Below are 23,030 nucleotides of genomic sequence, written 5' to 3'. Positions count from 1 at the left end.
CACGGTAATTGCGTATGCTCTTCTACCTGGGCATTTTGCCGTATCTGTTTACCTCGTATTGGGGTCCTTTGAGTATTTCTTTCTCAGCGCTCTTACTCTTGCTTGTCTTCTGTCTTTGTGGTATGTTGCATGCATGTTGTGAGGCATTTAAGCGACTGAGATAGAGTCACGAACAAGTGGCGGCAATCGGGCTTTCGCGTCTGAGTCTGGTATGAAGTTTTCGCTGTATGCGAGTTTGCGAATTACTGCTCTGCCTGTTTCAGTCAGCTTAAGGCCTTCCAGTTGGCTGGCTCTGCGCGCTTCACTCATTTCTCGCCAGGTATTATGAAGGCCAAGCTTTAGGTGTGTCGGGGTTGAGGTCGTACTGGGAAGTCCTAGTGCGCTCTTGATTGCTTTTCTGATGATGATGTTGAGTTTTTCAATTTCAGCTTGCTTGAGGAGTAGATACGGAGTGCCATATGTGATCCGGCTTAAAGGAGTGCTTGGATTAATTGGACGGTTTCTTGCTCTTTAAATCCTCTTCTTTGGGTGGTTATACGCCGAATGAGAAGGGTTACTTGTGTTACGGTCTTCTGAAGCTTCGGAAGTGTAGCTGCGCCAGAACCGTCGAGGTCAAGGACGCGGAGTGAGCCAACTTCAGGGATATCGATTCCATTGAGTCTGACGTTGGGATCAGGAGCGACGTAGGCTGGTGGTCATCCCCGGGTCCTTGCCTTGGGTATAAGTAGCTCTGATTTTTCGGGGGCGCACTGGACCCCGCATCTTGAGAGGTACTGTTCTATCTGATCGATTGCCTCTTGGGGAGTAGTTTGCTGTTGGCTGGTTGTGGACACTTTTGTCCATAACGTTATATCGTCGGCGTATATTGCATGGCTTAAATCTCCGATTCCTTCGAGTCGTTGTGGGAGCTTAATCATGGCGAGATTGAAGAGCAAAGGTGAAATGACTGAAGCTTGTGTAGTTACTTTGTTGGGCATTTCGAACTTGTCGCTTCGGATGTTGCCTATACCCACCGTAGCCGTGCGATCTTTGAGAAAGTCGTGTATGTATTGGTAGGTCGGGATTCCGCAGTTTGTGTCTTGGAGATATTGGAGGATTGCTTCATGCGTCACATTATCGAAGGCTCCTTTAACATCTATTGCTAAAATAGACAACTTTTTGTGGCGTTCTAGGTAGTCCGAGAGGTCTTCCTTGAGCTGTAGTAGTATATGTTGTGCTGAGAGGTGCTGTCGCAAGCCAAACATTGTGTCAGGCATGAGTCCTTAGTCTTCGAGGTATGTGGTAAGGCGATCGTGAACCATGTGTTCGAGAAGCTTTCCAGCGCAGGAAGTAAGGGATATGGGCCGTAGGTTGCTGATTGGTAGTGGCTTGTTGTGTTTTGGGATTATAATGACTTCAGCGTGCTTCCACTCTGCCGGAAGCTTACCTTTTACCCCGCAGTTATTCATGTAGTCGAGGAGTCCATTTAGGACCTTGTCTGGGAGGTTTCGTAGGATCTTGTTTGTCACCTTGTCATTTCCTGGCGATGTGTTACGGGTCAATTTGGCAAGTGCGGCATGGAGTTCAGGAAGCGTGAAAGGGCTGTCGAGGGTGAGATTTGGTTCGCCTTTGTACGGTCGGGGATCGGTAACCTTGGGGGAATTGTCTCCGACAAGTTTACGCTTGATTTCTTCCAGAATTTGTTTCTCAGTTCCTGGATGGGAGTTAATGATTTTCTTGAGGTCATGTCTTTGCTGAGTCTTGGTTTTGGTGGTAGCTAGAAGGGCTCGCAGTATATGCCAGGTCTTCTTCGTGCTGAGTGTGCTTGAAGTTGGTCGCACAGCTTATGCCAGTTCTTACTGCCCAGTTGATCTCCGTATTCTTCTGCTTGCTTTGTTATGTGAGCAGTCCGTTTCTGCAGTTTGCGATTAAGTTTCATCTTTTTCCACCGCCTCAGTAGTCCTCTTCTGGCATCCCAAAGATGCAGGAGGTGAGCGTCTACGGCCGGCGTGTCCATTGCGAGTTGGATGACTTTAGTATGCTTCTCCACCACCATGACCACTTCGGTGAGCCACTCTTCAAAATTTTCGATATTTTCTTCTATGTAATATTTTCGGGAGGCCTTCCAGTCCGTCAGCCTTGCCGTTTCGGTTCTGCTCGGCTTCTTACGGTGCAGGATTTCAAGCTGAAGGATGTGGTGGTCACTGCCGAGATTTTCTTCCAGTCGAGTCCATTCCGCCTTGGATATTCCTATTGTAAAGGTCAGGTCGGGATTTGTGCCCCTGGACACATTGTTGCCTATTCGAGTCGTCAATTTAGGATCATTCCAGAGGGTGAGGTGATTCTGTTGCGCCGAATCGTACACTCGCGCTCCTTTTTTGTGCGTGTGCTGGTAACCCTATGCCGTGTGTGGGGCATTCAAATCCCCCATTATAACGAGTTTATGACCCTTAGATAGTCTTCTTGCTTGCGTGATCAAGTTTGCAAAGTCGGATAATGGATCCCTGGGTGGACTATATAAGCATAGTGCGTATAGTCTTCGGTGTGTCTTCTTCTCAGGTAGCACTTCCACTAGGGTGTGTTCCACGGTTGTTCCCTGGATTGTGTGACCTTGCGTGGTGAAATTTTTCTTCGTCAGGATGGCTGTTCTTTGAGATACGGTGTGTATATCGTATCCCTGTATGCGCGGATTGGTGTGATAAGTTTCTTGGATAGCGATGATATCTGGTTGTTCCAGTTTGGTCATTTCTTGGAGGTTTGTTCTTTTGGTTCGGATAGAGCGACAGTTCCATTGCCAGAGCTTCATTGGAAGTTGTGGTAATATCTTCTTGGTATTACTCGCCATCTTGTCCGATATCGTTGTTTTCGCCCCGGGCCATGGATTCCGGTCTGGCTGCATTGTGGAGGTCCTTACGTGCTTTCTTGCGAGCCGTGTCGGTGTTGTTGAGCAGCTTTTCCACTGTGGCTTTCGTTACGCGGTTCTGCTTGGCATAGGACATGAAGTTTCTGAGGTCTTGGAGGGTAGCATGGATAGGGGCCAGCTGAGTGGTGATGTGTTGCTGAAGCTGTTGTGTTATCTCATTTGCAAAAGTGGTCATGGCCTCCTGTATCTGCTTCTGCACCTGCATTGTTACAATTTCCTTTATTCTTTCTTCCGTAAGGGGCGGTGGGGTGTTTGGTTTTCCTTGAGGTTTTGAGGCTTGATTGGCGCTGTTTTGCTCTTTGCGCCTTTGTATGAGCTTGACAATGAGGGCTTGCTGATTTTGGAGTTGTGCTCGCAGATCTCGTTCGGTTTCTGTGGGCTCTTGTGCTCGTGCGTTTCCTCTGCAGCGTCTGCATACGTGACTCGCTTTTGTGGGTTGCGTGTACGGGATGCAGACCGTGACCTTGACCGGAGTCTATTGTTTGCTTCATCGCCTGTTGATTTGGAGTCACTTCTGGATCTGCGTGCACTGTGTAGTGAGGTATTGCTTGATAAGGATAGTGCCGGGAAGTCTGAGTTTGAATTTGAGTTCCACCTGCGTTGCTGCTCTTGGTTCTTGTTTTCCCATTACAGTCTGGTCTTGCACGGTGGTGGATTTGGTTTCAGTTTATGTCGGCACCCCTTTCCTGCTGTCTCATGGGGTTTTTGACAGATTTTACAACTGGGTTTGCAGTAATGTTCATCCGGTTGATTTTCCATCCCGCACATGCAACAGAAGTTGGTAAGGGGTTTCGGGCAGATATCTTGCCGATGCCCTAGTTCTCCGCAGGTTCTGCAGTATTGCACGGATTTCCTGTATAGTTCGCAGTGGTAGTCGCAGCATTTATATATCATGTTGTATGGGACGTGCGGTCCGTCGAAGTAGATGACTGCTGTAGACGATCTTCCCAGCATGCGTGCTGCGAGGACTGTGTATTTTGCGGATACTCGTAGTCCTTGTAGTAGTTCTTCTTCGCTCGTGCCTGGCGGGATGTTGTAGATTAAGCCTTTGCTGATGCCCCCTGGTGTCCTGACATGTGCTATTACTTCGTAAATAGACCCTCCAAGCTGGATGCTGGGGATCTTGAGGAGCATGTCGTACGCCATGTCTTTGTTTGGCGTACTTGCAATTATTACATTCTCGACGTGTTGCACTTGAATCCGGATGTTGTCATAGAAGTCCTTTTGGGAGAACTTGCTAGCTCGGCCGATGGTATGTGTCACTGCCACCAATATCCATTTGGAGAGTTGTTATCCCGCCTTAGGTCTGTAAATGATCTTCGTGTCGTCCACTAGCAAAGGCGGAAGTCTCGGTTTTCTATAATGTGGCATGTTTCCCGCAATAGGTATCGTTCCTCTGGCTTGCTGCGTTCGTGCTTGGTCTGCTTCCTCGGCTGCGGGTTTTATATGAACCTGAGTCTTCTTGCCTCTCCTGTCCCATGTTTGCCATTTTTTCCTGGATGTTTATCGCCTTTCCGCTGCTATCGTCATACGTCTACTCCACTGCCCATTGTTGCTGCTCTCGTATCGTGTCCACCTGCATTTCAGTGCTGTTATTTTCCTGATTCAGTTCTCGTGCAGTTCTTGCTCGCATCGGATGCTTCAGTCATTAGAACTGGGCGGCAGCGCCAAGTCGCTCTCGAAAAGAGCGAGCGACGGTTCACGAGCGCTCACGAAGCACGGGACACGCTCCGCGGGTCACGGGTCACGCGCGTTCGGCTGGCCGCTTAGCCTTGTAGGGTTAACTCCGTTAGCGTGGCGTGAAACCTTCAAACGGCAAAAAATGACGGGAATTCCACGTACCGCTCATAAACTTGATATCCTCCGGTACCACTTCCCGTGCCGCTTCCATCGATGCCACAGTTTCGATGAATAAAAGCAGGTGTCCTGAAAATTGCTAATCATGCAATTGCTAACCATGCAAGAGTAGAAGAAACAAAGAAGAAGAAACGGCTGGCTATTACTTATGCACCAAGAATAAGTGAGCCACTGGCGAAAGTTTTTGCACATACGGTGAAAAATCGCACACGTCCCAACACACCGAACCTCGCACGTGCGACAGACGCTTTTTAGAAGTCAAGGTTTCCGGGGTTGCTCTACAAGATCTCGTGCAAGAGGTCTGACACATCCAGCATAGGCGATACTTTAAATTTTAGAAGGACGATACATCTGCACCAGAACAATGTTAGGAATGGCAATGCAAGTTCGAACACTTTGGCGGAAGAAAAAGGAGTGCCCAGGGCTCACTCGTGCTCGGGGCCTCTTGCTGTTATGAATTTTTTTTACATTTTGGCCATTTTTGTGTGAGTCATTTCATCAAGGATGAGCAAGAAGACGCACCACGACCACCTAAACATAGTCAGTCGTCTGCATAATCGCTCATTTTTGGACGACGTGCCTCTGGAAGCGCAGACCAGCTTCACGCCTGGGAGAGCTCAACGCCGGTAGTCACGGACTCTCACAGGGAGTACACCCTAGCCATGGGCCACCGTATGAAGAAGATGCACTGAATGTCGACTGAGACCACTTCATCGAATGAAAGTGAGCAGGAATCCTCACGGGTTTTTTATGTGCCGCTTTCGACGTCATACAAAATAAATTCCCCCATTAGGCAGTTTCCAACAGAATGTTTTGAAATAGCGGTCCCTGGACAAATGAACCATATCATGATCAACGCTCGCAAGAACGTCCTACTGGAGAAGATAATATACTGGAGATGTTAAAGACCATTCCACAGTTGCCCGATCCCCATCCGCTCCTTTGTTGCTTACGGGAAGGAGACAACGACTGGTGTGATTTCCCACGGGTAGCTTGAAATCAACTATGCGGACCTCAAGAGTCTTTCCAAGTCATCTGCGCGCGTTCTTGAGATTCACCGCTTCGGGACCTCCTAATGTATCAAGATAATATTTGCTTTTTCGACATTACTAGCGTCTGTTAAAATTGGTGTACGTGTATTATACACAGTGTATTACCATTTGTTCCGAGATCTCTTCAGTGCCTGAAATACATAAAGATAGGACACGTGAGCGCTGTCTGTAGAAGTAAAACTACCTGCTCGCGCTGTGGCGGAGAGCACAATACCGCCGACTGTGATGCGTCTTCATATAACCGTTGCAAATGTACTGGCTCTCACGAAGCGACTTCGATGGAATGCCCGAAGATGAAACAACAAGCTCGGATTCTTTGGAAAATGGCATGACACAAATATTCACATAAAGAAACAGCTCAATCTGTTCGCCAACGTGACCAACGCTTGCGAAAGAAGCGCAACAAAGCCATTTCAAAAAATCTGCATAGCGGGGCACAGTCACCACGCCAAATCACTGCCCGTGCATGCATCTAAGACGGTAACCGCACCTGCTGCTAATTCAGGGTCGGTGAGAGCACGCTACGAATATTCACCTCCACCTGCTGATACAGAAAATGAATGGCCTTTGCTGCCCTCTAGACCCACGGCCATAGCAGTGCGTCCTAGTGGCCCTCTGCGCCATAAAGCCAAGAATGTTAGGGGCATTGAAATCGGTGACACTACGGGCAACCCAGGAGATGGACACAGTGAGAAGGAAGGCGTCCAGGAAATGCTGAAGCACCTAGTAGGCTCAATGCGCGTGATTCTCGGTGGTCTCCATAATCCGGCCGCTAAAAGTGAGCTGGAGGTGCTCGCCGTACTGGCTTATCGCAGCTGTTTACATGCTGTAAAGGTTTTTCTTGGTGCCTGTGGTGCTCACGTAGGGGAGGCCCACAGATCAGGTTCCCCTTAGCGCCTTTATCCCTAGGTTTACTTAAACTAGTGACTGCAAGTAAGCTATAGAACTCGGTAGTGGCTTCATGAATTAGATCTCTGAATGTTTATCGTCAGATTATTGAACTTGGTTTCACCTTTGTGCATCCCTCTTGCTATGTCATCATCATCCCTCATCACACCTTTATGTCCCCGTTCCCCCTCCCCCAGTGCAGAGTAGCAGGCTAGAGCGCGTTACTTCAGGCCGAGCTCTCTGCTTCCATTCCAATAAATCTTCTCACCCTTGGGTTGCTGTGTGCATATCCGCGACAGCGAAGCGCCTATCTTCAAGGCGACTGTTTCAATCTTTACATACTCAAACGACTACAAACGCGATTAACTGGGCGCGGGGTAATCTCCCCGGGATATACATGCACACTCTGAACCACCTAACATATAAATAATCATCACCCTTCAATAAATTTCAGTAAAGTTAGCGTCAGTTGTCAATTGTGCTCATCATCATGAACAAAGGACCCGTAGCGGTCTCAAAACCTCATCATTTGTTTTATTTCATTTTGGAACTTAGGCGAGCGCCGTTTTATTTGACAATGCGTCTGCCTCGCCCGACGACTTTTCGTCGAACATATGTCCTTTTACATTGTGCTTGCTGCTTGCATACATAAAGGGTGTCCCACGTAACTTGAGCCAACTATTAAAATATAGAAATGCTGGACACAACCAAGGCAGTCTTGTGTTCCTTCATATGCAATATTCAGATTATTTTTTTTCCTTCCGCCTAATTACATAATTGGTATATGTTATTTATTCAACTTCCCAATCGTTATAATTAAATGAAAAGTTTCAATGAGAAAATTGTACAGCAACAACGAAAGCTCCCGATACATTTTTGTGTTGCTGGATGCGTGCTAAATAAAAGGGCTTTCGTCTCGAGCGGCCAGCCGAGCAGAAATTTCGCGTGTATTAGCGGGCTTCCTTGATGCTCGAAAAAACACTTTTATATAGCACGTATTGAGCAACAGAAACCTGTATAAGGAGTTTTTCATGTTGCTCTTCAATTTTGTCATTGGCACTTTTAATGTATTTATACTACTAGAGTTGATAAATAATTACCACTAATTAAATAACTAAATGGAATGAAAAAATATTCTGAGTAGCTCCAAGCGACAGCATATAACATTACATTGGTTCTGTCCAGCTACGTGCCATTTGCATCATTTTTCAATCTCTGGCTCAAATTACGTGGGCACCCTGTATAACGAACAGGCATTTGGTGTGTGTGTGTATACATATATATATACCGGGATCATCGAATTCAGCAAAATGCAATTGTCATGGAAGATAGTGGGACTTACCGCAAGCCACCCAGACTGCCAAACTTATCACAGCGGCGTAGACAAAAGCGTTCATGGCCTGAATAAAACCTGTGAAAGGAACTTGTATGAATGGCGATGTCCTTTTCTCAGTCGTATTCTGTTTTGACAGTATGTATTTCACGTACAAACATGTATTCTTTTCCTTCAGAAAGTGTTTGCTGCTTCCACATTCTATAACCCAGCTATACTGCTATAACCCAGCTATACCCAGCTACACGTAGCTACAGACATCAGCGTCTACAACTGCGGCACCATAGACAATGTAGTGAATAAAAGGTACATGAGTTCCTTAAACACGCAAGCAGCAAGGTAGAAAACTACAAGATCAATCACTGAAGATAAGAAGTCGCAGTTTCGTCCAAAAGTTGACGCATTGATTGGTATCGCAAATTATTAGAGAACAGCAGGAAGATAGTTCTTTCATCATCATCATCAGCCTAGTTACGCCCACTGCAGGGCAAAGGCCTCCCCCATACTTCTCCAACTACCCCAGTCATGTACTAATTGTGGCAATGTTGTCCTTGCAAACGTCGTAATATCATCCGCCCACCTAACTTTCTGCCGCCCCCTACTACGCTTCCCTTCCCTTGGAATCCAGTCCGTAGCCCTTAATGACCATCGGTTATCTTCCCTCCTCATTACATGTCCGGCCCATGCCCATTTTTTTTCTTGATTTCAACTAAGATGTCGTTTACCCGTGTTTGTTGCCTCACCCAATCTGCTCTTTTCTTATCCCTTAACGTTACACCTATCATTCTTCTTTCCATAGCTCGTTGCGTCGTCCCCAATTTCAATAGAACCCTTTTCGTAAGCCTCCACGTTTCTGCCCCATACGTGAGTACTGGTAACACACAGCTGTTATACACTTTCCTCTTGATGGATAGTGGCGACCTGCTCTTCATGATTTGAGAATGCCTGCCAAACGCACCCCAGCCCATTCTTATTCTTCTGGTTATTTCAGTCTCATGATCCGGATCCGAAGTAGATGTATTCCCTTACTACTTCCAGTGCTTCGCTACCTATCGTAAACTGCTGTTATCTTGCGAGACTGTTAAACATCACTTTAGTTTTCTGTAGATTAATTTTCAGACCCACCCTTCTGCTTTGCCTCTCCAGGTCAGTGAGTATGCATTGCAATTGGTCTCCTGAGTTACTAAGCAAGGCAATATCATCAGCGAATCGCAAGTTGCTCAGGTATCCTCCATCAACTTTTATCCCCAATTCTTCCCACTCCAGGTCTCTGAATACGTCCTGTAAACTTGCTGTGAATAGCATTGGAGAGATCGTATCTCCCTGTCTAACGCCTTTCTTTATTGGGATTTTGTTGCTTCCTTTGTGGAGGACTACTGTGGCTGTGGAACCGCTATAGATATCTTCCAGTATCTTTACATATGGCTCATCTACACCCTGATTCCGTAGTGCCTTCATGACTGCTGAGGTTTCGACTGAATCAAATGCTTTTTCGTTATTCAATGAAGGCTATATATGAGGGTTGGTTATATTCTGCACATTTCTCTATCACCTGATTGATAGTGTGAATATGGTCTATTGTTGAGTAGCCTTTACGGAATCCTGCCTGGTCCTTTGGTTGACTGAAGTCTAAGGTATTCCTGATTCTATTTGCCATTACCTTAGTAAATACTTTGTAGGCAACAGACAGTAAGCTGAGCGGTCTATAATTTTTCAAGTCTTTGGCGTCCCCTTTCTTATGGATTAGGATTATGCTAGCGTTCTTCCAAGATTCCGGTACCTTCGAGGTCATGAGGCATTGTGTATATAGGGCGGCCAATCTTTCTAGGACAGTGTTCCCACCATCCTTCAACAAATCTGCTGTTACCTGATCCTCCCCAGCTGCCTTCCCCCTTTGCATAGCTCCCAAGGCGTTCTTTACCTCTACCGGCGTTACTTGTGGGATTTCAAGTTATTCTAGCGTATTATCTCTCACCTTAACGTCTTGGGTGTTACTGGTACTGTATAAATCTCTATAAAACTCTTCAGCCACTTGAACTATCTCATCCATATTAGTAACGATATTGCCGGCTTTGTCTCTTAACGCACACATCTGATTCTTGCCTATTCATAGTTTCTCCTTCACTGCTTTTAGGCTTCCTCCGTTCCTGAGAGCCTGTTCAATTCTATCCATATTATAGTTCCTTATGTCCGCTGTCTTACGCTTCTTGATTAACTTAGAAAGTTCTGCCAGTACTATTCTAGCTGGAGGGTTAGAGGCTTTCATACATTGGCGTTTCTCGATCAAAGCTTTCGTCTCCTGCGATAGCTTACTGGTTTCCTGTTTAACGGCGTTACCACCAACTTCTATTACGCACTCCTTAATGATGCCCATAAGATTGTCGTTCATTGCTTCAACACTATGGTCCTCTTCCTGGGTTAAAGCCTAATACCTGTTCTGTAGCTTGATCCGGAATTCTTCTAGTTTCCCTCTTACCACTAACTCATTGATTGGCTTCTTATGTACCAGTTTCTTCCGTTCCCTCCTCAAGTCAAGGCTAATTCGAGTTCTTACCATCCTATGGTCACTGCAGCGCAAATTGCCGAGCACGTCTACATCTTGTATGATGCCAGTGTTCGCGCAGAGTATGAAGTCGATTTCATTTCTAGTCTCACCATTCGGGCTCCTCCTCGTCCACTTTCGGCTAACCCGCTTGCGGAAAAAGCTATTCATAATCCGCTTATTATTCTGTTCTGCAAACTCTACTAATAACTCTCCTCTGCTATTCCTAGAGCCTACGCCATATTCCCCCACTGACTCGTCTCCAGCCTGCTTCTTGCCTACCCTGGCATTGAAGTCACCCATCAGCATAGTGTATTTTGTTTTGACTTTACCCATCGCCTATTCCACATCTTCATAGAAGCTTTCGACTTCCTGGTCATCATGACTGGATGTAGGGGCATAGAATTGTACTACCTTCAATTTGTACCTTATTAAGTTTCACAACAAGACCTGCCACCCTCTCGTTAATGCTACAGAATTCCTGTATGTTACCAGCTATTTTCTTATTAGTCAGGAATCCGACTCCTAGTTCTCGTCTCTCCGCTAAGCCCCGGTAGCACAGTACGTGCCCGCTTTTTAGCACTGTAGATGCTTCTTTTGTCCTCCTAACCTCACTGAGCCCTATTATATCCCATTTACTACCCTCTAATTCCTCTAATAACACTGCTAGACTCGCCTCACAAGATAACGTTCTAACGTTAAACGTTGCCAGGTTCAGATTCCAATGGCGGCCTGTCCGGAGCCAGGTATTCTTAGCACCCTCTGCTGCGTCACAGATCTGACCGCCGCCGTGGTCAGTTGCTTCGCGGCTGCTGGAGACTGAGGGCCGGGGTTTGATTGTTGTATTCATATAGGAGGCTGTGGCCAAGTACTGCACCAGGGTGGCCAATCCTGCTCTGGTGAGAAAGTGCGTTACCGGTTCTGGTCACTGGGATCAGGCCGCACTCCAGGCCTGTTTGTGCAATTTTCTCAACACACGTTTTTTTTATATTTTCCGGTGGAGAATTGTGCGGCAACGGGATTTGAATCACGGTCCACTTGCACGGGAGGCGGATACTCTACCGTCCCCGCATGAGTTAAATTAAAAATTTAATTATGAAGTTTTACGTGACAAAACCACTTTTCGATTATGAGGCACGCCGTAGTGGAGGACTCCGGAAATTTCGACCACCTGGGGTTCTTTAACGTGCACCTAAATCTAAGTACACGGGTGTTTTCGCATTTCAACCCCATCGAAATGCGGCCGCCGTGGCCGGGATCCGATCCCACGACTTCGTGCTCAGCAGTCTAACACCATAGCCACTGAGTAACCACGGTGGGTCTCGCAGGAGTTGTACGCCTCATTTAAGCTACAGTGGTGCCTTATTTGATCAGTCAAGGTGGACCAATCTGAGCTCGGTTATACCGCACGGATGGCACTCGGCTAGAGAACCTGGTATTTATGACCTGCACATGTGTGGCCATACATAATTGAGGATATATATCTTTCTTTCTTTTTCTTTAGGAGGGTTTCCGTACAGTGATAAAATAAAAGAAAAGACATTAAGAAAGGGGAAAAAAGGAACAGGCGATTTGAACTCGTGACCCTTGGATGTTGCCCGGAAAGATAGCTCAGTCGGTTGGTTCGTCAGGCCCCAGGTTACTTTCAAGCGCCATAGCTCCTGCTCCGAGCCTCATACTTACGTGGAAAGGGACTGATGTCGTCCGCGATAGTCGAAGGCATACTTTCTTGGAAAAATGGCCGCCCGAGGGGAAGAGCGAACTCGAGCGGCTTTAGAGACTAGGAAAAGCTTGATCACGTGCACGGCGAGCGCGTGATCGAATGCGCGCGCTGTTGCTTTTTCTCTGCGTGTAGTAGTTAAGAGAGCCAGTTTAAGGGAGGAGAAGAAGGAAGGAAAGGAAAGTCTCTGAAGCAAAATTGCAGCGCCGTGGTTTCAAAGCGCACCCGTGGTAGAGAAACGGAAGGCGATATAAGCGTACGTCGCCATGATACGCACACGACAAACTGCCTTAAAATATTTAGACTTGAGGGAAAGCTTCGTTAACAAACTATAACGCGGCAATCAGCACTCGAATACGACGAGAGAAATTATTGAGACGTGGAAAATTCCCTTGAAATAAATATGGTTTGCGAGACAAATGCTTGTAAGTATTGAACCTCTTAAAAGATGAGGGGGAATATGCGCTCACCGAGAGGGCACCGTCCGCACGAGACCACCACCAGGCACCTTACTGAGGCGTGGAGGGCTCTGCGGCCGGAACAAAGCCTCCCTTCTCCGCGGGCCAAGAGGAGAAAACGCGCTTTGCGATCGCTCAAGGTTGCGCGGACATATATATAACTCTAGCGTCTAGGAAAAGCTTAAACAGGTGCGAGGGCGGCACGCATAGCGTGGGAAGCTAGCCGCCAGAATAACTATCTCAAGGACTGCTGCTGACGAGGGCGAAATACCTTCGTGCAATTATAATAACCCTAATAGGACTACTTTCGAAAGAAAAAACAAGGAAACGGCCCGGAGGGCTATACTACGAGAGCTATGTCTGATAATTTTCTATATAGATATAATATATATATATATATATATATATATATATATATATATATATATATATATATATATAGAAAATTATCAGACATAGCTCTCGTAGTATAGCCCTCCGGGCCGTTTCCTTGTTTTTTTCTTTCGAAAGTAGTCCTATTAGGGTTATTATATATATATATATATATATATATATATATATATATATATATATATTCATCTCATCTATGGGATCGCGCGCGCGCGCTGTTGCTTTGTCTCTGCGTGTAGTAGTTAAGAGAGCCAATTTAAGGGCGGGGAAGAAGGAAGGAAAGGAAAGTCTCTAAAGCAAAATTGCAGCGCCGTGGTTTTAAAGGGAAGCTGAAACACTTTTCGAAAAAAATGAGTTCTCTGCGGCATTCTACAGTTTTGAGTCCCCTGAACACGAATATCTGGTTCAAAAAGGGCTGAAACAAAGGCAAGCGGCTGTTTTTTCGAGAAAACGCGCACCAGCGCCTCAGGGCATCGCGCGAACGCCGCTGTTGCCCGTGATTGGTCGGGGCCGCTGTGACGTCAATCGCGGCAGTCGCCGGTCGGCGCCGCCGCATGCCGCCGACAGAGCGTAGCACGTTCTGGCTTCATAGCTGAGTTGTAAGCATTATGGAACGTTCTCGCCGTCTCGGACATCTTGTATTTTCGCCGTACATGTTCGAACCGACAGCCGATACGGAAAACGATGGCGGCAATGGCGGTAACGGCGGCAACGACGATGTTGAGTGTGCCAACAGCGAGAGCTATTTGTGCACCTTCTCGCGCGTTGGAAATCTTAGCTGGTACGTATGTCTTTTTTTTTAATGTAGCTGCACGTTCCAATGACGGGAGAAAAAATGCGCTAAAGTGTCACTGGGAACTTGATGCTGGAAGAATGCCGAAGCACTAACTTCTCATTAGATTGTAAACACGGGTGCAATTCCGCGATGTCAAGCACCTTGCCGCTGCTTGTCTAAAGTCCCGTGGTTTTTTGAGTGTTGATACACGATCGCGAACATAAGTGCCGCGTTTCAAACCGCGCACATGCAGTGCTGCGAGGTACAGTCACGGAAGTTGCTTATCATACACATCCAGAGATGGCCAGAGGTATTATATGTGCAATATTCATACTATGGTTCGACGACTTTGCGATTGTGGCTCGATCAAGAATCGGTATGCGTGCTCCATGCTAGTGTTGACATAAAGATATTAGGCTGTTTAGCACCGCCGCATGGTAAACACGATAACTGCAACCGTACGTCGAATGTCACTAGGCAAGCCTATACTCCATTTCATACCTCAGGTGCAACGCTGTGGAAGCTACGCACGAAGTCCGGTCACCAAAATTTATTACTGCGCGCATTTCCGTCTATGCTTCGCAGCGTGCCAGCGGCGTTTGCTCGCGCGAGCATGCACGTGAACCTGCCGCGACGGGCAGCTTCACGGAAGAACATTTTACGAAAATCGCAAAAGAAAACAAACGTGAGCGGCGGCGGCGGGAGATCTCTCGTTGCGTCGTTCAGTAAAGCGCAGGACGGAAAGAGGCATGCCAGTACATGCCAGCACGCCGGTCCGGCAGCTCGGTCGCCGCGAATGACGTCACTCTCGCCGGTTCTCTCCTCTGGCAACCACCTCACCCGGCGCTCCGGCAAGCGATGGGGGCGTGTCCGCGGGGGTGATTTAGAAAGCCATTTCCGCCCCTTATATTAACAAAACGAAGAAAAAAAATTCGGAACCGTAAATTATTAGGCCTGTTCTTCCCAATCCCAATAATTCGTGGAAATTGAAAACCGTTTCAGCTTCCCTTTAAAGCGCACCCGTGGTAGAGAAACGGAAGGCGATATAAGCGTGCGTGGCCATGATACGCACACGACAAACTGCCTTAAAATATTTAGACTTGAGGGAAAACTTCATTAACAAACGATAGCACGGCAATCAGCACTCGAATATAATTATAACCCTAATAATAATTGTAAATATTCATCTCATCTATGGGATCTAATGCGCGCGCTGTTGCTTTGTCTCTGCATGTAGTAGTTAAGAGAGCCAGTTTAAGGGAGGAGAAGAAGGAAGGAAAGTTCATTTATTGGCCGCCTAAACTTGTAAACATTCGCTTTATAACTAATGTAAGAAGCATGGTGCCACGCGCCCACAGGTAAATAATGCTTAAAGTGGCATCGTATTTGTATGCACATGCGCGTACTATGTTCGTGTGAAGCATGCATTTTCGTTATCCCTAATCTATCTATAAGGGTTGGGACGTTTTATCCTTCATTTCACTGCTGGGACATATTGGTGTTTCAGGTTTTATCGAGAGATTATTTGATAATATGTTAGTTTTACTTTTGCCATTTTCTATCGAATTGTATACTTGAATGTTTCTCCTTTGAAAACCAATTAAGAGCTATCCACCCTTTCAGGTTGAACACATAATCAGCGATTACATTAGCTACGTGAGAGATGAACAAAAGTATTAAATATCTGCCACTGCATTAGGCTCTTTTTGTTTTATTGTTTCCTGTTTTCTTAGATTGCACTATCAAATCATCAAATACCGGTGGCGACGGCCACATTTTCATAGGGGGTGAAATGCCAAGACGGCCGTGTACCATGCATTGGATGCAATTTAAGGAACCCCAAGTGGTCGATAGTATTCCGCATCCCCCACTATGGAGTGACTTATAATCATATCGTGCTTTTTTTAATTTAAGTTTTACATCGAAACTATTGCCCTATAGCTGGTCGCAATTTTTCGTGCCATGCTCACGTAAAAAAAGAAGGGCAGCTGGAAAGAGTGCCTGTGTTTGAGTTTCCTATGATAGAATTACGTTTTCACGTATAATCGAGTAACAGTCCGATGCTGTCACGTATGTAGGTTGTGCGTAAGTCGTACTAAACACTTCACTTTTAGAAATTCAGTTAGTTCAATAACGCGCTTCCGCAGGCACAGCACCCAAGAACAAACCGCAGCTGGAACGCGTTCTGTTTGAGTTCTCGCGCAATATAATTACGTTTTCTCACTCGTTCGTATTTCAGTACGATGCTATCTTGTCTGCAGCTTGTGTGGAAGTCGTGCTTTATGCATTTGCTGAAGAATTCTTAAACAATAACTGAGTTCAGTAAGGCGCTGGCGCTTGGTCGTTGTCCTAGAAGAATGAGGACCTATGCTGTTTATGCTGTACTTCCGCACACATACGTGCGCGCATGGCGTACATCGTTGTGGGGGCACTGCTTGTGTGAAGTCGTCTTGCAACAGTTGGGGCGGTACTTGTCTAACGTCCACAGCAGGTTCGCTATACATCCACTTTCACAGAATGAAATGGAGGCGAGTTTTTCATCATTGAACTGCCAATGTTGCTCAAACGAGGTCTTAGTTTCTTCATTGACATACTCCTACTCATATTTATAATTGGAGCATACAAACAAAAGTCGTAATGAATAAAAGCTCCAGTGCATCCCTTTTGTTTTATTTCTTCTCCGCGTATTTAAAATTCCAAGAGAATGTCAGTGCTCACACTTTGAAAATGGCGAAATTAGCCTGGCACTGCCCTTTACGGGCAGCGGAGTGTCACTGCATAGCGTGTTAAAGCGTTTAAGGATGCCGGAAATTTAAGGGCATCAGTACATGTCGCACTCGCGTGTACTAGCACCTGCGTATAGAACAATTTACAGGCCCACGAGGAACATGGCCTTGACCCAGCGTGCCGCTGCGCCATCCTGTTCGTACTGGTATGGAAGGATTGCTGTTTCTCTCCGTGCAGCGCTGGCAACTGTAGAAAAATTTTCTTGGATCTAGAGATTTGACGCATTGTTCAGGGAAATGGGGGAATGTATCCTAATGTAAAAAAATTTGGTGCCAAGATGTTAAAACGGTAAAACTGCTGCCACGATGGTGCGTTTTCACTTCAGTCGCTTGCAAGTTACCTTCGCACTAGCATGCGAACTATTTTGATCGGACCGCAGCGCTGTCAATACATCTCCCCCAGTAAACAATAATGTGTCATTGCCCTAGGCCGTGTAACGAAGTACGGCTACTGCGATTTTTCCAATCGTACCGCTATAAGGGGGTTATCGAAGTCCGCGCAATCCGAGTAAAATATGTTTTGTAACTTTAAAAGCAATGTAAGGTCGGACACCAAACAATGCAGCAAGGACGAATCAGGGCGTAACCGGGCTCATATAGCCATCACCGAGCAGGACACTGCGTTCGTGCATGCCGCAAAGCCGCAGACTCCACATGCGTATGCTAAGGTTGACAGGGAATTGCCCATATGCAGAGCAACCTAGGACCATGTCCCAGTTGTCATGTGCTTGAGCTGTGGAGGAACGATAGAAATTGGCCGCATAACTTCGTGCTTTGCTGAAAATGTCGCGTAAGTTAGTAAGCATGGTGGTGCTACGTCCATACATGGCATTAAAAAAGATTTCACACCTTTGACATCTGTTTCGTGAACTGGCGCATTGTTGTGGCAATGCCTTCTGTAAAGGTGTCCGCTGTCCATGTTGTTTATAATACAAGTAAAGTTTCGTGTAATCTCGGCATTTGAGTTTTGTGGAGAAACAACTATGGAGAATGAACAAAGCATAAAAGTGCTGGCGCATCTTCTTCTGAGAATATGACACCAAGCAAGAGGCTGTGTGTTTGGCATAACAACTTGCAATGCGGCATGATTCCTGCTTGAGTCCCGTGACTTCGTTATTTGAATATTTCAAAACGCGGTTAAAATTATTTTATTTATGTGTAAAAATTAAAATAAATTGATACTACAAAATTTGCAGTCAACTTGCGTGGCTCATAGGAATTATTTTCCGTAAAAGTTGTATTGGCGAATTCAACAACCATCTTTTTCAAATGTATATAGAAATCTAGGGAAATGTTTATATGCGAATCAAGGAAAAACTGAGTTCCGAGGTTGGCAGCTCTATCCCAGTAGTAGCTTGGAATGGTGGCGGTGCGATTGCAAAATAATGCGATTCTAACGTGTCCCGTTTGTTATTACTAAGATGCCAGATCACTCAAGGTCAAGATGTTATCACCCGTACCGTATTGGGCTGTAAAAACAACTTTCAAAGCGGATGTAAAGCGGCCCTTCAACAGCGGCGACACTGTGAACAAGGCCAACGCGGTTGAGAACAACGTGCCGTTGGTTTGCCAGCATAAATAGATAGAATTTAACGCCATCAGCTTCGTTGCAGGTATCGACTGGAAGGTTTCGTTTGCAGTGAGCGCAGCGCGGAGAAATGTACACCCGTGGTCAAATTGCGATAGGAAAGAAAGGTGCCCATTCTAGTCGGTCAACTATTTCTTCGTGCACGCAGATAGACGTTACAAGGTTCAAATGAGTTCTAAGATAATCACGTTTACAAACCAACGCTCTGGTGGAAGTTAACAGGGGATGTATTATCGAAACAGTACGTGCAGACGAAGTATTTGAAAGCGCGTTCTTTTCGTTCTCTATCCAAAGCCATGCCCATCGTGCGCCCGCCGCCCCTGGTTCACATGGGCTCTGACATTCTTTCAAAACTCGCCGGCAAGTTCTCTGACAGACGCCGCCTATACGCATAGCACGCCGTATTACTTCAAAAAATATGGTAGCTCTTGCAGAGCGTAGTTCGTATTTGATCTGTCTCGAGTCGGCGAGGTGACCTTGCACAGACATTACTCAATACCTAAGAGTGCGCAATTCTTTCAAGGCGTCGAGTGGGTCTTGTTGATAGTGGCATATTTGTAGCCACCTTCACCAGGTCGCTTCATTGGGTATCCCATGCTAATCACCCTTCCGGTCGAGGTAGCTTGCAGTTCCTCATTTTGTAAAGCTTAATACATTTGTGCCAGGTAACCAATTCTTAAAAAATCGTACCGCAAAACTTTTTGGAGCATGAAAGCTACAAAACGTGTTTCCTCGGAGCTCAGCTAGCTACTTCGATTGGGATGTATGCCGCTGAGGCACACCTCATGGCACGCAGAGACAGCTCTGATTATTGTAGCCTGAATGATACATTTTAGTGTCCATGACTAGACATTCAATAATAAGGCGTTACTCATCGGCTACGTATCGCAAATGTTCAGACTTGACTCGCCTGCTATTTCGACCGCGGGAAAAGCAGGGGCAGTTCCTCTAGGCACGTCGCCACTCGATATTGCGGCTCTATTGACGCTAAAATGTGAGTAGCGACAGGGAAAGGAACCTCTCAGTTTAAAAAAAAGAAACGTGCGGAGACGTTTAAAGAAAACGTGAAAACTTGCTACTTGTCATCAACAGTGCGTTCGCTTTGCACACTTCAGCGCAATCCCACGTACCACCATGGGGCCGGACGATACACGGAACTGGGATCCAAAAATGTAGGATGCTATCGATAAAACGGTCTGTAGTTACAGCATCGCCCCCCCGGTGCAATCATAGCGCTTAATCTTGCTATTGCTTTCACGACGGCCCCTTTCCTTTAAAATGCCCAGAAATAAACTGTACGACGCCAGCGAATTCTACGTAAGAGTTACTATAAATAATTGCAGCTAAAATTTCCGAAGCGATACATGTTGATTAAGGCTCCTCCTAGCTGGACAACCACGTGTATCCAGAGGAATGCGATGTGAGAAAACAAAACTATAATTTCAGATAATCTAAACCACACGACGAGGTGGTCTACTAAAGTGAAACATACGCAAAACAACTTTTCAAACTTTCGACAATTACGTCTCAAAAAAAATTTGCGCCGAGTATGGTGGCACAGTTGCAGGCTGTTCTTTCAGATTTCATACAGAACAGGCTGCCGCGCTCACGCAGCGTTCATCACCACACTAAATTCGTCTGCACCTCCCACTGACATCTTTACTGTAAAACTGCTCAATATATTGTGCGCCTCTGAGCACCTGAGCAGAACTATAGGAAAGCGCTTGACAGACGAAATTCGCTGAGACCACGTACACCATGGCTGCCATTCTCTTTTTTCGCGGGGTACATATGATGGCATGAGCCGAAAGTGAAGTTACTTACCGAGTACGCAAGTTCCCTTGACGCCAATCTATGCCAAACTATGAGCTCGCAGTTACCTTTTATACCTCACGAGACTACCCGCGTCGGTCGTCTAAAAGGTTGCATTTACATACATTTACAAGAACGGAATTTGAATGTTTTTTAGAGCGCAGCTCTTTGGCGTCCGTTCCTGGGTTTCGCGTCGTCGTCGGCGTCGTCGTCGGCCTCGTAACCAGCTCCGCCCCCCTTTCAACCCCCAGCGCTAGCAGCGACCGACTGATACCGCTGGATGCCGCTGACGCCGCTAGAGAGTCAAGATAACGTGACTGCATAGAACACCGTCGCCGCCATGCAGAAAGAGGAGGAAAGGGTCCCCCCCCCCTGTTCTTGTGTGGCGGATAGCTGGGGTTGACTCACTATCGCCGTCAGCGGCATCAGTCAGTCGCTGCTATCTCTTCCCTCCTCCCTTTATCGTGTTGTCCGCTTGCTGCGCGCGCTTCTGCCCCCATCGTTTGCCGCTGGGTGTACACGCCGCCCCCCTCCGCTTCCGCTTACTGCTGGTTGCTCTCGACGGCGGCGATGAGCCTCCGCTTCGGCGGCGCGAACTGCAGGGTCTTCTCGGCGGCGGCGCTTAGCCTCTGCTTCCCCCACGGCTGTGACAACCTCGCGAGGCACTTGTATAGATCTCGTCTTTGAGAATCAAGCATTGGTGTACCAAGTCGAACATATATCAGTCTATTTCTCCGACCACAAAGCTTCCTTCATGACTGTCAAGAACTGTTAGTGGAGTCTTTGTTAAAGGAATACGTGTGAAAAATAAAAAAAAATTATGTGATAGCGCATACATGTGTTGCTCGATTTCTTTGCCTCAATCTATCCAAAAGGTGAAACAGCTTATTTGCTGCGCTCAAATTTCGCATTAGGAAGTAACGTAATCGTCGGTAATTTTTTTTCCTGAGAGACATAAAGGACGAAATTATTCTACCGGAGCCATGGTTGGTGCATTGTGTAGAGAAACGACACCTCATAATCAAATGACCTTCTAATCATAATGATAACCTTCTAGTCGGTTTGCTCCCTGCCCATGACCAATTTATTTCTTGAGTGTGGCCTAAAATCTCCCACAGCCTTGTGCTGCTAAGCTTAGCGCTTCACCTGTAACCTATCGCAGCAGCCGGTGGAAGCGTCACACTAAGTACAATTAATGGTTGCAATTTCAAATGCATGGAAGCTGCCGTTGGTAATCGACATGAACATGCGACGAATTAGCCGCTTCCATAAAATAAGATACGGTGGGAAGGCGAACAACCAACATTCTTCGAATATGCGCGAATATAGTCGGATACAACTTATGTCTGCAGTGAAGTCGCGCCTATGCCCTCATAACCGTCAACTACTGTTCCTTCGGGTTTCTGCAGATAGGCCATACCTCAAACTTTCCTTGTAACCTAAATTAGGCAAATTAGGCGGTAACCACAAAATTAAAGTTCCGCTCGAGAAGAACGGTCAGTGGGCATTGCTTCGAGGAAGACGAGGACGACGAGTTTGGTTGGAGGCGTGTGCCTGGATTTCCTGAGCTGTGTGACATCTCGCTGCGATCTGTGTGATTCTCACAGCTTCGTAAATTACTCCAGAATACTTTTTGACAAAGATATAATCGCGTAATATTACGCGTTTTCACCTGTCTATTATATCGGGACAGTGAAAGCCTAATTATTTATTGAACAGAAATAAAACACTTGCAACGCAACAACCCAGTTTGCGCCACACACCTTCACAAGCAGCAAAAACCACACTTGGTCACAGTTTTTTACAACATTGGGAACATTGCCATGTTTTACAATGAACGTTTATGTGTACTAATTATTGTTGTCGTTTACGACGTAATAAAAGTATTTGCACAAAACGAATCAGGACTTAGGCATACTCTGGCTGAGCACGATTATACATCGGCCTTTCCTGATTCATCAAGCTATCCTTCACCTACTACGCCGTCACCGAGTACGCCACACGCGTCAGGCTACTCCGACGACACCAAGAAAGTTCAGAAAAAACAGCAGTGGGAATGCCCTCTGCAGTGGCGCTCAGCAAGTCTTGATCAATGCGAAGCTACGAAAAAGGTAACCGGATGTTTCGATTACGCCGATCTGCGAGCGGGTGAGGCAACTAACCGGTGTGAGGTTAGGCAAAGTTCTTGAGGTTACCGCTTAGCGCTTCACCTGTAACTTATCGCAGCAGCCGGTGGAAATGGCTGGGATTTCGGATACATCGAAGGTGCCGTCTGTAATCGATATAAATATGCGACGAATTAGCCGCTTTCACAAAATAAAATACGGTGGGAAGAGGAACAACAAGCATTCTTAAAATATGCGCGAATATAGTCGGATAGAACTTAAGTCTGTAGAAGGCTACGGATGCCTTCACGGAAGCAACCTAGATGTGAACATTGGAAGAGGGGCCTGCATGCTTACGACAGCTTCACACCGACCTGACTAATGGTACGTTCACACTGAGGAATCCGGCGTCTACAGCGAATGGAATTCTCCTGCCGCCGAAAATCGCGTAGTTCACACTGCTTGCGGACCGCGCCGCCGGAAAGACATACAGCGCCATCTGCCCCATAAAGTGCTAACCTCCACTCAAGCGCGGGATATCCCGGATGTTCGCGCGGCTCGAAATTGCGCAGCTGTCTCCGCTCGCGTCGAGTTCGTGTGATTATATTGCGCGTCTCCACCATTACTTGGAAAGACAATGATGAACCCCGAGCAAGAAGAGGCAGTACTGCTCGGCCTGTTGGCAAGCACCTGTCTGGCGATGCATGACGCGCAGAAGCATTCGCCGAAGCTCGCGACCGATCTTGTGCCACAAGTCGTCCTTCAGCACGTTGTCTTTGTGCTTCAAGTGGCGCTTATCGTAGAGGACTGGGTGGTTGCGCA

General features: G+C 46.6%; 1 protein-coding gene across 1 annotated transcript in view; it reads right to left on the bottom strand.

The window, feature by feature from the left end:
* The window catches only part of LOC142576264 (evasin P467-like), a 94,869-nt gene extending 74,732 nt beyond the window's left edge, over window positions 1-20,137 (bottom strand). Inside the window, exons 1-2 of the mRNA XM_075686311.1 lie at window positions 20,116-20,137; window positions 8,042-8,110 (exon numbers count right to left, since the gene is read on the bottom strand). Of these exons, the coding sequence (XP_075542426.1) occupies window positions 8,042-8,096 (55 nt within the window). The 5' untranslated portion in view covers window positions 8,097-8,110; window positions 20,116-20,137. The remainder of the gene's footprint in view (window positions 1-8,041; window positions 8,111-20,115) is intronic.
* Window positions 20,138-23,030: the final 2,893 nt, after the last annotated feature.

Source organism: Dermacentor variabilis, chromosome 3, assembly GCF_050947875.1.
Source record: "Dermacentor variabilis isolate Ectoservices chromosome 3, ASM5094787v1, whole genome shotgun sequence".
In the NCBI taxonomy this organism is placed as follows: Eukaryota; Metazoa; Arthropoda; class Arachnida; order Ixodida; family Ixodidae; genus Dermacentor; species Dermacentor variabilis.
Note: the sequence above shows the minus strand (reverse complement) of the source record. Positions and strands in the feature narration are given on the sequence as shown.